Raw genomic sequence first — 12,342 nt, 5'->3', positions numbered from 1 at the left:
AAAAAAATGTAAAAATGTTATGCTTCTCAAAATCTTTTGTGCGTAGTTATGTTCTAGAATAGAACATGATAAAAAAGATTCTCCTTAATATTATTCATTGTGACCCTTTTGTCATTGCGAAGCACTTACAACATCCTCCAACGCATTGGAAACGTCACTGTTGCATGCAATAGGTAGAGCGATAAGACGCGGCGAATAGTCTTTTCATTATCCACAATCCTGTGTTAGCGCTTTTTGACCCAAAATATCGTTTCTTGTGATTGAAACGGAAATACACTTGCAAGTTCTTATTCAAAATCAAATCCGTGGATTTAAACAAAGGGCTCACAATTTATGTATATTAAACCAACGGCAATCTTGAACGATTCTCATAATAGAGTTGTTGATCTGCCTTACCTTCTCAAGTGGCCAGCACTTATTTGTATACGTTGACGTGTCTTGAATGGCAAGAACCCTGGCACGCTTCTAACAAATCAACCTCTGAGCTAAGCCTTAGAACTTTTCAACGAGAGAAAAAGTAAAAGTTATAGAAATAACACACAAGTTTGAAATTACGTGAGTTACAGAGTTCGTAGAGATTTTGAGAAGTGGTTTTCCTTTATCAACCATCAATTACTTCAAAAGAATTCAAAATGACAACCTCGAAGAAGTGTTTGTATTACAGTTTTGATGTGTTTTTGTTACATTTAGATTTGTATCAATCATCAATTTGGCATCGTGTTGATCCATCTATAGCTTTTTTCTAATAAAATTTGTTGAAAAATTATCTCTTATAATAGTATGTGCACGTAGACAATGATAATAGCAAAAAAATTGACTACCTTTACAAGGGCATAAACATGGCTTTTCTAATAGAGAAATTTAGTTTAACATATCTTAATGAATCACTAGAAAAAGCAATTGGTTGCTCATATCCTTCAACATTTTTAAAAAAGTAGAATAGCAATAATGGTGTAGAATGTTCAAAGCAAAGAAAAACAATTGAAAAGACATTCAATAATCAAGGCTTTCTAGCACCAATGCCTTCTTGAGTGCATTCATAGTCTCCCTAGGCGCTTGATTTCTCTTTTGAGCACCTTGGAGATGGCCTTCCTATCAACAAAGATAGGAATAAATCTCCCAACAAAGTTGATATATATACAAAGAAGGATTACACTTCCTTTATTATCTTGGGTTAAGGGATGAGTTCAATTAGTTTCACTCTTTGTGGATCCAACCTCACCCTCGCTACCTTCCTCAACCCCAAATATACATAATTTAGGATTCAGATATCCCATACTCCAATATCTTTGAAAGATCAACTCCAAGTGTTTGCAATGATCTTTTCTATCCTTGGAGAAGGCTTTCAAGTCATCTTGATAAACCACCATGAGCTCATCAATAAGGTCTACAAAGGAAACACATGTTTCTATTTGAAAATTAGATCTTACTTTTTTTAATCTCAAATGACGTTCTCATATAGACATAGGTACCCCAAGGAATAGTAAATATAATCTTGTGTTGTTCTAACTTCTCGACCACCATCTAGTTGTATGTATAGAATCCATCCATCATAACATTAACTATGATACTATCATTTTCTATCTAGTAGATGATCTATACGAGAAAAAGTGGATAATTATCCTTGAGAGGTTTGATTTATAAAATTCTAAAATCAATACAGTGTTTTCAGAGTTCTACTTTTCATTTCCTCATTGGTATAAGATTATGCTTCCGCTCTAAATATCTAATTGACTTAATTATACCACTTTTCTTTAACTTCTTGATTTCCTTTTGCACTTGAAAGGATGTGGGATTGATGTTCAATTAGTTTTGTTTAGAGGTTTTCTACTATGATTAAATAGAATACCAGTATTCTATAAATAATCCTCTCTATATGCCTTCAATTCATCATATGACTAGGCATAACATTTCTTATACTTCTTAAGTAATGCATTTAGCATCTACTTATTTGCTCGTTTGATCTTTTTAATAAGCTATACCATCCTAGGATTTGTCTTAGTTTGTAAGTTCTTGCCTTCAATATATTACTTATTTATAGTTTTTCTCCATGTTTTATAATAGTAAGTAAACATTATCAAACATAATTTCCAAGACCATAAGACATCTTAGAATGGTATTGGTTTTGATTGAATTGAATGATTTGATTCCCAAACATAATCTCTTTTTCATTTTTTTCATACACCATGGGTTTTTGGTCAATGAGTTGATTTTTAAATGAATAAATGTAAATTAAGAACTATATATCTTCTTATCATCATAAAAATCCTATCAATTATGTATGTATGTTGGTCTTGTGAGAAATTATACTAGTAGTGGGATAATATTAAAGAAGTATCTAGTTTTGAATCCAAGGTAATAAGGATATTAACTACATTTTCATCTCTATCTATTCACTTGATTTCAAAGGAATAAGACATTTCTATTACATTCAATGTTGCATTCTTGTAAAACCTTGGTCTTCTCTCCTTGGTAGAATATGATCCTCTAATCTAGATTCTAGGATGAGTTATGAGCTTAGAAACCATGGAATTTTATGCACTTAATCCCATAATTTATGTTGTTAGTGACACAAATACAACACCTACACCATTTTCTTCTTTTGAACATGCACCATCAAAATACATGCATTTCATATGCCATTATGTTTATACATTGAGGTTGAGAAAACACATCAAGACCAGTATGATTTCTAATCTCATCATCACACTATCCAACAAAATTAAGTGGTTAAGCATCCACCTAGCATACTTTATTTTTTTATGTCTTTGTGATTCTATATATTGTGGAGAATTTTTTTCTCCTTGTGAAATTTGACTTCTTTTCTTTGTATTTTTATGATAGCATAAGACAAGTCCAACTAGATGCTATCGAATGTTGAAGCTACCCATTTTTTTAACAAAAGTGTATTTCATGTAGCTAGATAGCCAACTATAATTATATCCATCAAGAAACACTTACCTAGTTGCACTTTAGTATCATTTAACAACTATAATGACATTCACTTTTCAAGAGTCAATTGTGTAGTACTCTTGATAAATTTTGAAACCTTCAAGCTGAAATAGTTCATGATTTTAGATGGCATTACATTGTTGGAAGCTTCAAAATATAACACATAATTACAAACTAACCATCTATTTATTAGAAAATAGGTATAAAATGAAACTACAATTTTCAAGTTTAATTAAAGACGTTGTTTAAATGCAAGAAATTTCAACAATCCATGATAAAAAATAATAATAAATAAATAAATGATGATTTTTGGAATTGACTCTATTATCATTTTTTAAAAAATCAAAATCTAGAAACCATGAAGTTAAAGAAAATTTATCAATATACACTTTAGGTGATTCCATACTATTGGTCTCCACATTGACATTATCCTAAGGATCACTTAATTAATCATCACTTAGCTAATTGAATATGGTTGGAGCATTGATAGATAGTATGGCTCTCTTGCTATGCTTAGGGGTCTTAAGTAGTTCTCTTACTTGGATTTAAACTTTTAAATGGCTCAAAGTTGTAGTTTTGTCTATTGTGCTAATACTTAAGTAGAGTGGACAATAGGATGATTAAAGAAAAAGTAATGAGAACAAAAGGCAGTGTTTTATCATTGGTAGTAGCATCCTCTCCTTTAAATATAGATCCAAATCCTTTATTTAAACATTTAAATCTTCATGTGACATCCTGGTTTGGTATGGCATGGCATTTTGTAGCCTTTGGATGTTTCATACTATTAGATGATATATTAGCACACTTATGTTTTGGGAGATGCCTTTTTTTGATAGAAGCTTTTGGAACATGAATGATCTTCTCCTTTGGTGGTGACTTTCTTATTAGCTTGTTCATCTTCCTTCATCATTGTCTTCTTTTTGCTTCGATTTATGCGCATGTGAAGATTGTGTATTAGGTGTAGTCATGTTTTCAACATGACTTTTGGCAATCACTTACCTATTTCTTAGCTAATATTCAATTTGAACATATGAGATAATTACATTAATAAGAGATTTGATATCTTCATCTAAAGATTTCTCCTTTTTGCACCTTTACAACATTAGTTCCTCAAGTTGTTGGAAATATTGATTTGGTAACCCATAATTTTTTATTTATAGTATTTTTGGGAGTAGATTTATTTTGTTGAACAATAATAAACTATTCTTAATCCTCATGTAAAGTAGTGAAAAATCATTTAACTAAGGGCGAGTTCACAATAATGGTTCCCACTTTTACCCACGAAGGAAAAACGCAATGGTGAGAAAAAAAATTTGGAGGGTGTTCGTTTGAACTGGGGGTGTTCGAACGAACTACCCTTTGGGGTTTGAGAGAACCCCCCACTCTGCCCGAACCTACCTTTTCGAGCGAAACCCCTTCAAAGGTTATTTTTGTCAATTTTTAATTATATTGGGGGGGGAGTTCGCTCGAACCCCCCTTCGCTCAAACCCCTTTCGTTCGAACCCCCTTCATTCAAACCCCTGTTCGTACAAACTACCTTTTTTGAGATCTCTCCCTAAATTCTTCAAAATTTTGAGAAATTTTGGCCTTCAAACCTCTGGTTCAAGGCTCAAATGAAAGAATCTTGATAACCCAAAAATATAAGATGGTAGTGCTCAGAGAAATCTTTCCAACGAGTATAATTTTAATACATTGTGAATTTATTATGTTCTTGTTTTTTTAATTTTAAGAAATATTGGTTTTTCACCGAACATGAACTTCTCTGTTCAACGCATTGGGAAAAATAGGAAACTAATTCAAAAAATATCTATGCCCTAGGCATAGATGTCTTCTTTCTAACAAAAAAAAAAAAAGATTTTCAGTATATATATATATATATATATATATATATATATATACATAACCTAAACCTATGTCTGAATTATAACTAGTTGGATTTCAAAACTTAAAGAAATGAAAAATATTCAACATATCACTATCAAACCAACAAAAAGCCCTAGATATTGATGTTATAGACCAAAATTCGAAAGAATTGAGTTTTTATCATTTATAGAAAAAAAGTTATGCGTTTCGGGAGGCACATCACTCTTAAAAAATGTAGTTTGCTGTAAAAAAAACTACTTTTCGAGGGAGATGGAATTTTTTTTTTAAAAATCTTCAAAAAAATTTGAAAAAAATATATTTAGAATCTATAGACAAAATGTCAAAAATTACTAATTTACATCATCTTCAAATTCTTAATAGTTTAAAAGTTATAGTTGTCGGAAGTTGAAGATGATTTTAAAAATGTTCATCTCAGTGTCAAAAGTGGCAAAAAAGTGGGAACCATTATTGTGAGTTCACCCCTAATTTGCACGTTAGCTAAATTGTAATGTTTTTACCTTTTACACTTATACACATTTTTTTTTTGTTATCCTCAAGGTATCCCCATGTCTCAGCCCATCGCTCAAACCTGGAACCTTACCTTGGCCATTAACAACCAAGTTGGGGCTCAAGAGAGAAGCGAGCCGAGGCGAGACTAGTCCCTGGGATCACGCGGCGATCAGCACTCGCCCCCAAGTGTGTGTGGCAGAATAATTCACGGGCCAAGGAGTCGAACCCAAGACCTCAAGGAGCAAACCTAAGACTCAAGCCAACTCCGCTAGCTCGCGGGGGGCACACTTATACACATTTTTATTATTTCACTAGGCTAAGAATTTTCTCCTTTGATTAAGCCCTCAATGCCAAGTCAACAATATAAAACAAATGATCAAAAAAATACAGGAAAAACATATAGTGATGCATTTAACAAGAATTTAAGTAGTTGATGTAATGGTGATGCTCTATGAATGCTCCTTGAATGATATCACTATGATGTATGAATGCATATTCATACTTTTAGATTATTTGAAATGAATTAAGGTTTTTTCTTGAATATAACATCATGCATATTAAAAACTTGTGACTTGTAATCATCATAATAATTAGACATAAAAATTTGACTTAAATCTGATATTTAAATTTAACTTTTGAAAACCTTGAAGTCAAATTTTCATTTTTAATCCAACTTAACAAAAAATTAAAATGACTAAATTAAAACTAAAAAATAACTACAAAAAATATATACAATTAATTTTTTGGTCCATTTTTATATTAAATACACCTCTTCTATACTAATTATTACACTAAAAATAATATATTAAAGAAACACAAGACGGAAGAGGGAATGCATGAATGCAATTTTCAACCATTGTAGAGAAAAGAATACAATAGCTTCCCGTCTTAACTTCACACCTTAAAATCTAAAGGATAGAAAGGAGGAATGCATGAATGCAATTTCTAACTATATTATAGAGGAAAGAATACAGTAGCTTCCCATCTTAACTTCACACCTTAAAATCTAAAGGGTAAAAAGGAGGAAATGCATGAATGCAATTTCCAACCAAGAAAGAATACAATAACTTCCCATCTGAATTTTGCACCTTAAAATCTGAAAAGTAGAAAGGAAGAAATGTGAATACAATTTCTAACCATCATAAAGGAAAGACTACAATAGCTTGCCATTCTAACTTCACACCTTAAAATCTAAAAGATATAAAGAAAAAAATGCATGAATACAATTTCTCATCATTATAAAAGAAAGAATACAATAAATTTCCATCTTGACTTCAAACCTTAAAATTTTCCCAACCAGAAAAGAACAGAGTAGCTTCCCATCCTAACTTTCCACATTAAAATCTGAAGGGTAGATCGGATTTTGCCAGAATTTAAGTTAACGAATTACAAAGAGAGTTCATAGGCAACCTCCATGTTGCAAGAAACGGGAAGGGATCTATCAGTCGGAATCTTTCCCGATATCAGTCGGAATCTTCGAGACTGAATATTATCCATTCTGACATTTGGCTTTGCTAAGCAACTGCGCCCGCCATCTTCCAAGACGTGGCAGGTAATCTGTTCCTTTGTGCTGGCGCTTTTGATTCGTTCGACCAAAAATATCTGAGCAGAAAACATTCAAACAATTTATTTTACATCCGCATTTCCCTGTATCAAACACTAGGCAAAATATCATTCGACTATGAAAACACGTGTCGTTAAACAATGGGCTCACAGTATGAGTAAATTAAACCAGCGGCTATTACCACGGGAGGTGGCAGTGAGACCATTTTATCGATGTGCTGTTTTTTTGCACGCGACCGAGATTCGTATGTATCCGTTGACGTGTCTTGCAAGGCCAGAGTTTGTGTGCTTCCCAGAAGTTCAGTTCTTTGCTCTATAAATATGCCTGAGCTATGCCTTCAAACTTTCCAACGAGAGAAAGAGAAAAGCTATAGCAAATAGCCAGCTACAAGTTTTAAACTTCGCGAGTTATAGAGTTTTTTGAGATTTTGTGAAATCTTTGACTGAATTTTTGTTTCAGGAATATATAGAATGGAGAGTTTCAATAGCAAGATTGTGTGTGCTAGAGCCGATGCCCCGCTGAAATTCCTTATCCCAGCTACCCAGCAACTTTGCGCATCTGACCTGCAACAACCCAAGAATCAGCAAAATCCCACTTTTCACCAGTTTTCAGACACGCTTATTAGGGGCTCAGAGCTGGTGAAATCTTGTGAGAGCATTAGCGCTTTAAATGCATTTCGTAGGTGCAGATATATGCTTCACAGATACTCAAGCTAGAAGAGGAGATCAGTGGCTTCATGAGTTCTATCCCAGACTACATGGTGTTAGATGCTAGAAATCTTATGGCAGCCATGAAAGATATATATAAGGAATTGCAGCCACCAGATAAAAGTAGTACGGTGAATACCATGATTCAACAGCAAATGAGTTTAGGTAACCTGAATCAAAGTACTGAATTCCAAGAGGCTTACAAATGGTCTAATCCTGGTAATTTTCCTGTGAAATCTCGGTTTTATGCGGGATTGGAGAAGCCTGTTGAAGATTTGAAGGAGCTTTTATTCCAAAGCGAGGTGTCGGTCGTTGGAGTGCATTGTATGGGGGGTGGTGGGAAAACGACTTTGGCCTCGGCTATTTGTAATGATCCCCGTATCAAAGGTAACGTTTATTTCTTCTATTTCGCTTTTAACTAGTGTTAATTTTTTTTGGCCTATCACATCAATATCTTAGATTTTGGGCAAATGGCTTCGGTGTTTAGGTCATCAAGGTTAAATTGATCTGTGTTTGTTGAATTGTACCAATTTATTTGTAACCCTTACATATTCTCTGTTCCTGAGGTTTTTTTTCATGTGGGTCGGCCTACTATTTCCTGTGTTAAATTTGGGCAAATGGCTTCGGTGTTTAGGTTATCAAGGTTAAATTGATATGTGTTTGTTAAATTGTACCAATTTATTTGTAACCCTTACATATTCTCTGTTCCTGAGGTCTTTTTTCATGTGGGTCAGCCTACTATTTCCTGTGTTAAATTTGTACACACTTAGATTTTGAATTATTATTTTTCTTGTCGTTTTTACTAATGTTCTAATCCTTCAAGGAAATCACTAAATTTTTTTGGCCCATCTCATAAATACCTTAGATTTTGGACAAGGGACTTTGGTGTTTAGGTCATCGAGGTTAAAGTTATCTGTGGACATTTAAGGCTAAGATCGTTTAAGGACGTTTAGTCTACATTCGTCAGTCAATGGGTATAGAGTTTCAAATTTAAATCTCTTGGCATTTCATATAGAGTTTGTTGGCTATGTACATTGTCAAATAAGTTAGAAAAGTAGTTTATTTGTTGAATTGCACCATTTGGTTTGCAACCCTTGCATATGCTCTGTTCCTGAGGTGTTTTTCCTGTGGGTCGGCCTGCCATTTCCTGTGTTAAATTTGTACACTCTTAGATTTCTAATCATGAATTATCTTTCTGGTGCTTTAGTTTTGGATAGAACAGTTAGATATTGTTTCTGGATTCGATTGTATTGGAATTTTTCTATCAACATTTCAGACTCCATGATTCATAATAGAATAACAGAACGTCAGAAGAATATAAGAATTTTTTCTCTTCTAGCTCTCTATTATTCTGATGATGGATCATATATGTTACCCGAAATGATGATGAAAAACTTCAACACAATTGGTGTTTCCATGAAACAATAGTGAGCAGCATTATGAATTGTGAGAACTAATACCATTGATTTTTTCTGTGAGCATCAGGCTATTTTGGAAATGTACATTTCATTATTGCCTCGACTATCCAAAACTGAGGAGAGTTAGGTGGACGGCGGGTTATTTTGAACATGTACATTTCATCAGGTTGTGTGGGTCGGCCTACTATACACTTAAATTTCCAATCATGATTTTTTTGCAGTGGGTCGGCCTACTATACACTTAAATTTCCAATCATGATTTTTTTGCAGCCTACTGAAAAATAATTGTTTTCTTCTGTGAACATCAGGTTATTTTGGGAATGTACATTTCATCACTGTTACACAATTTCCAAATCTGCAGGGAATTATAGAGACGATGTGGGAGAAGATCGTTGGAAGGAAGAAGCCTGAGTTTCAGAATGTAGAAGATGCACGCATACAGCTAAAGCAGCAGCTTTTTACTCAATCCAAGAGAACTCTGATGATATTGGACGATGTCTGGTCCAGGGCTCATTTGGAGGAATTACTATTTGAAGCGCCAGGGTACAAGACTGTTGTCACAACCAGAGACAGCTCTACGATTCCCCAAAACACCTGTACTCGACCGTATCAGTTGCCATTGTTGGGCCATGAGGACGCTCTCTCGCTTTTCTGCTTCTCAGCTTTTGGACAGACATCAATTCCAAGTGCCGCAGATGCAAATCTAGTCATGCAGGTATTGTCTTTTCTTTCCTTGAAAATAAAAATATGGAAAGGCCTAAAGCTTCTTATAGAATCAAATGAATGAATTACATGCTTATTTGTGTTTTTGCTCTAAAAACTTGCAGTTATTGAATGTTCTAGTAGACTAGCATTTGAAGGAAGTTATTTAATTAATTCTGCAGTTATCAGCAGTTAATCCACAAAAAAATATGCTTCAAGTTATATAATATAATTTAATTTAGTCTTTCCTTTCATCTTTTACAGAGCTTCCTTTGGCCATTAATAAAAATATCGATCTTATGAATTGCAGGTGCAAGCTGAATGTAAGGGCTTACCCCTAGCTTTAAAGGTGATTGGGAGCTCTTTGAATGGGGAACCTCATGGGACCTGGTTGAACGCAAAGAACAAGCTTTCCCAGGGGCAGTCCATATCCAGTTATCACAAAGAAGGGCTTTTTAGATGCTTGGAGACCAGTATTGATTCCTTGGATGATGTTGGGAGGGAATGCTTCTTAGATTTAGCATTATTTCCAGAGAACAAAAAAGTCTGTGCTGATGCACTGCTGAACATTTGGGTTTATATTCGGAAGCTAAAGTGGCAAGATGCCTTTATCATGTTATTGGAACTTGCAAGCAAAAATCTCTTGAATTTAATCAGCAGCCCAGGGTATTTGCCCGTCGTTATATATATTAAATTTCTTGCTATCATCTTTTTTTTTTACATTGAGCTGATATTTTTTCTGTAATTATCAGAAGACAAGCAACAATCTCTTATGAAAATGCCTCTGAGCTGTACTTTTCTCAGCATGATGTAATGAGAGATTTGGCCATATATTTGGGAAGCCAGGACAGTATAGTCCATAGGAAGAGATTATTCATGCCCAAGAAGGAGCTGAGCTTGCCAGCAGAGTGGGAGATGCTTAAAGATAGATCATTTAATGCTCAAGTTGTCTCTATTCACACAGGTACGTTATTCTTCCAAAAATATTCATACTTGTTCAGTGGCAAACTCTGCAAGCTATTTGAACTATTAAAATGTATTAGCTTTTGTGTTTTGTCATCATGAATAATAATACTATTGAAACAACAATATTTTGATATAGATTGTTTACATTAACTGCTTTTATTCTTGGCCACTAAAAGATGTTCTAATTCAATTGCATACATAATGGATCTATTGCAGGCTCTATGGCTGAAAATCAGTGGTATGAGATGGATTTTCCAGAGACAGAGGTTCTAGTGATACATTTTTCTGCAAGCGAATACTTTCTACCACCGTTTCTTAAAACCATGAAAAAACTGAAATCTGTAATGTTGTGTAATTTGAGTTCAAAGAGGACCACACTAAAAGGTTTAGATGTCCTATCTTCACTCACTCAGCTCAGGAATGTTCGCTTGGAGAAGTTGGATGCGCCCTCTGTTTTAGAACAGAGCAAAGTTATGCAAAAATTAGATAAACTATCTGTTAGTTTATGTGAAGGGTTTGGAAATATTTCCACATTCAGCAACACCAACCTACAAGAATTTAACCTGGACCACCTCAGCGATTTGGAGGAATGGCCACTTGACATCTGTCGTATGCCCTCTGCTCACATATGGTCTATTACAAACTGCCATCTGGTTGAAAAGTTACCATATGATCTCGGAAATCTGAGCTCTTTAAGAATGTTACGATTATCAGCATTACCAGGCCTGAAAGAGCTGCCGGCATCAATTGGAAAACTTGAGCAGCTGGAATTTCTTGACATTTCACTGTGCGAAGGCTTGAAAGAACTTCCAGAGGAAATAGGTCAGCTCCAGAATTTGGAAGAGTTTGACATGAGAGAGTGCTCTCACTTGAGGAGGTTGCCTAGAAGTGTTTGTGGACTAAGCTCTCTGAAACATGTCATCTGTGATGAGAAGATTGGGCACCAGTGGCTGCGAGTTAAGGCCTCTTCTATCCCTAATCTTAGAGTTGAAATTGTGGAACCGCAATTTACTCTGGATTGGCTTGATGATTGAAACTCCACATCCTGTTAAGTAATCACTGTGGTCTCTTTCTTAGTTCGTGCAGATGGAGCATACTGTCGATTTCACTTCAGCTAAATTGAAAGAATTAGTAATGTCTATATCATCCATCTTATGTGTAATATATGTGTCAAAGTTCAACTTTATGAACAATACTCCTGCATATGGAGCAAGTTGTAGGTTTCACTTGAGCTAAATTGTAAGAGTTTCTAATATATCATTGTATATATCATCCATGTAAATTTGTAATTTATTTGTCAAAGTTTAACTTTACAAACAACCCTCTATCCCCAATTTTTTTAAGGGGCCTTTTTTGGTTGAGGGAGAAACTGCATGACAAGGAAACAATTTTCCTTTGTCATACATTATTGTTGTACGTGACATTAAATACTCAGTTTAAAAAGAACATTTTTTAAAACTTTGTGTAAGTTCTTAAGAATGAATACCATATGGTTGACACCGCAGTGCTTCATTAATGGCTTTCGTTCATTAATGGCTTTCGTTATCTCAAATGCTAATTATGTCATTACACTACACATGAAGCTGCAGGGCAAAAAAATTCAAGTAATTTCATCTTCATAGATAACACGCCAACTTTACTTCTGATACAAATCGATTTA

General features: G+C 34.3%; 1 protein-coding gene across 4 annotated transcripts; it reads left to right on the top strand.

Annotated features, from left to right (window-relative positions):
• The first annotated feature begins 7,113 nt into the window (after nucleotides 1-7,113).
• LOC131074107 (probable disease resistance protein At4g33300) lies at nucleotides 7,114-11,971 on the top strand. Of its 4 annotated transcripts, XM_059219640.1 has the most exons (6): nucleotides 7,117-7,983; nucleotides 9,082-9,180; nucleotides 9,323-9,729; nucleotides 10,027-10,382; nucleotides 10,469-10,680; nucleotides 10,899-11,971. In XM_059219640.1, exons 2-6 carry the CDS (start codon nucleotides 9,165-9,167, stop codon nucleotides 11,714-11,716), a joined length of 1,809 nt encoding a protein of 602 aa, XP_059075623.1. In that variant the 5' UTR covers nucleotides 7,117-7,983; nucleotides 9,082-9,164; the 3' UTR covers nucleotides 11,717-11,971. The 4 variants fall into 4 exon arrangements, with proteins under 4 accessions (XP_059075622.1, XP_059075624.1, XP_059075623.1 ...); XM_059219639.1 differs by lacking the exon at nucleotides 9,082-9,180 and having other exon boundaries at nucleotides 7,114-7,983; XM_059219641.1 differs by lacking the exon at nucleotides 9,082-9,180 and having other exon boundaries at nucleotides 7,116-7,983; nucleotides 9,376-9,729.
• Nucleotides 11,972-12,342: the final 371 nt, after the last annotated feature.

The sequence above is a fragment of the Cryptomeria japonica genome, chromosome 4 (assembly GCF_030272615.1).
Source record: "Cryptomeria japonica chromosome 4, Sugi_1.0, whole genome shotgun sequence".
Lineage (NCBI taxonomy): Eukaryota > Viridiplantae > Streptophyta > Pinopsida > Cupressales > Cupressaceae > Cryptomeria > Cryptomeria japonica.
This window is presented reverse-complemented; position numbering and strand designations above follow the sequence as displayed.

Coding starts and splice junctions, on each gene's coding strand:
- LOC131074107 (XM_059219639.1), top strand. CDS start 7,626: ATGAGTTCTATCCCAGACTACATGGTGTTAGATGCTAGAAATCTTATG. Junction 7,984..9,322: donor TAATGATCCCCGTATCAAAG/GTAACGTTTATT, acceptor TGTGAACATCAG/GTTATTTTGGGAATGTACAT. Junction 10,681..10,898: donor AGTTGTCTCTATTCACACAG/GTACGTTATTCT, acceptor GATCTATTGCAG/GCTCTATGGCTGAAAATCAG.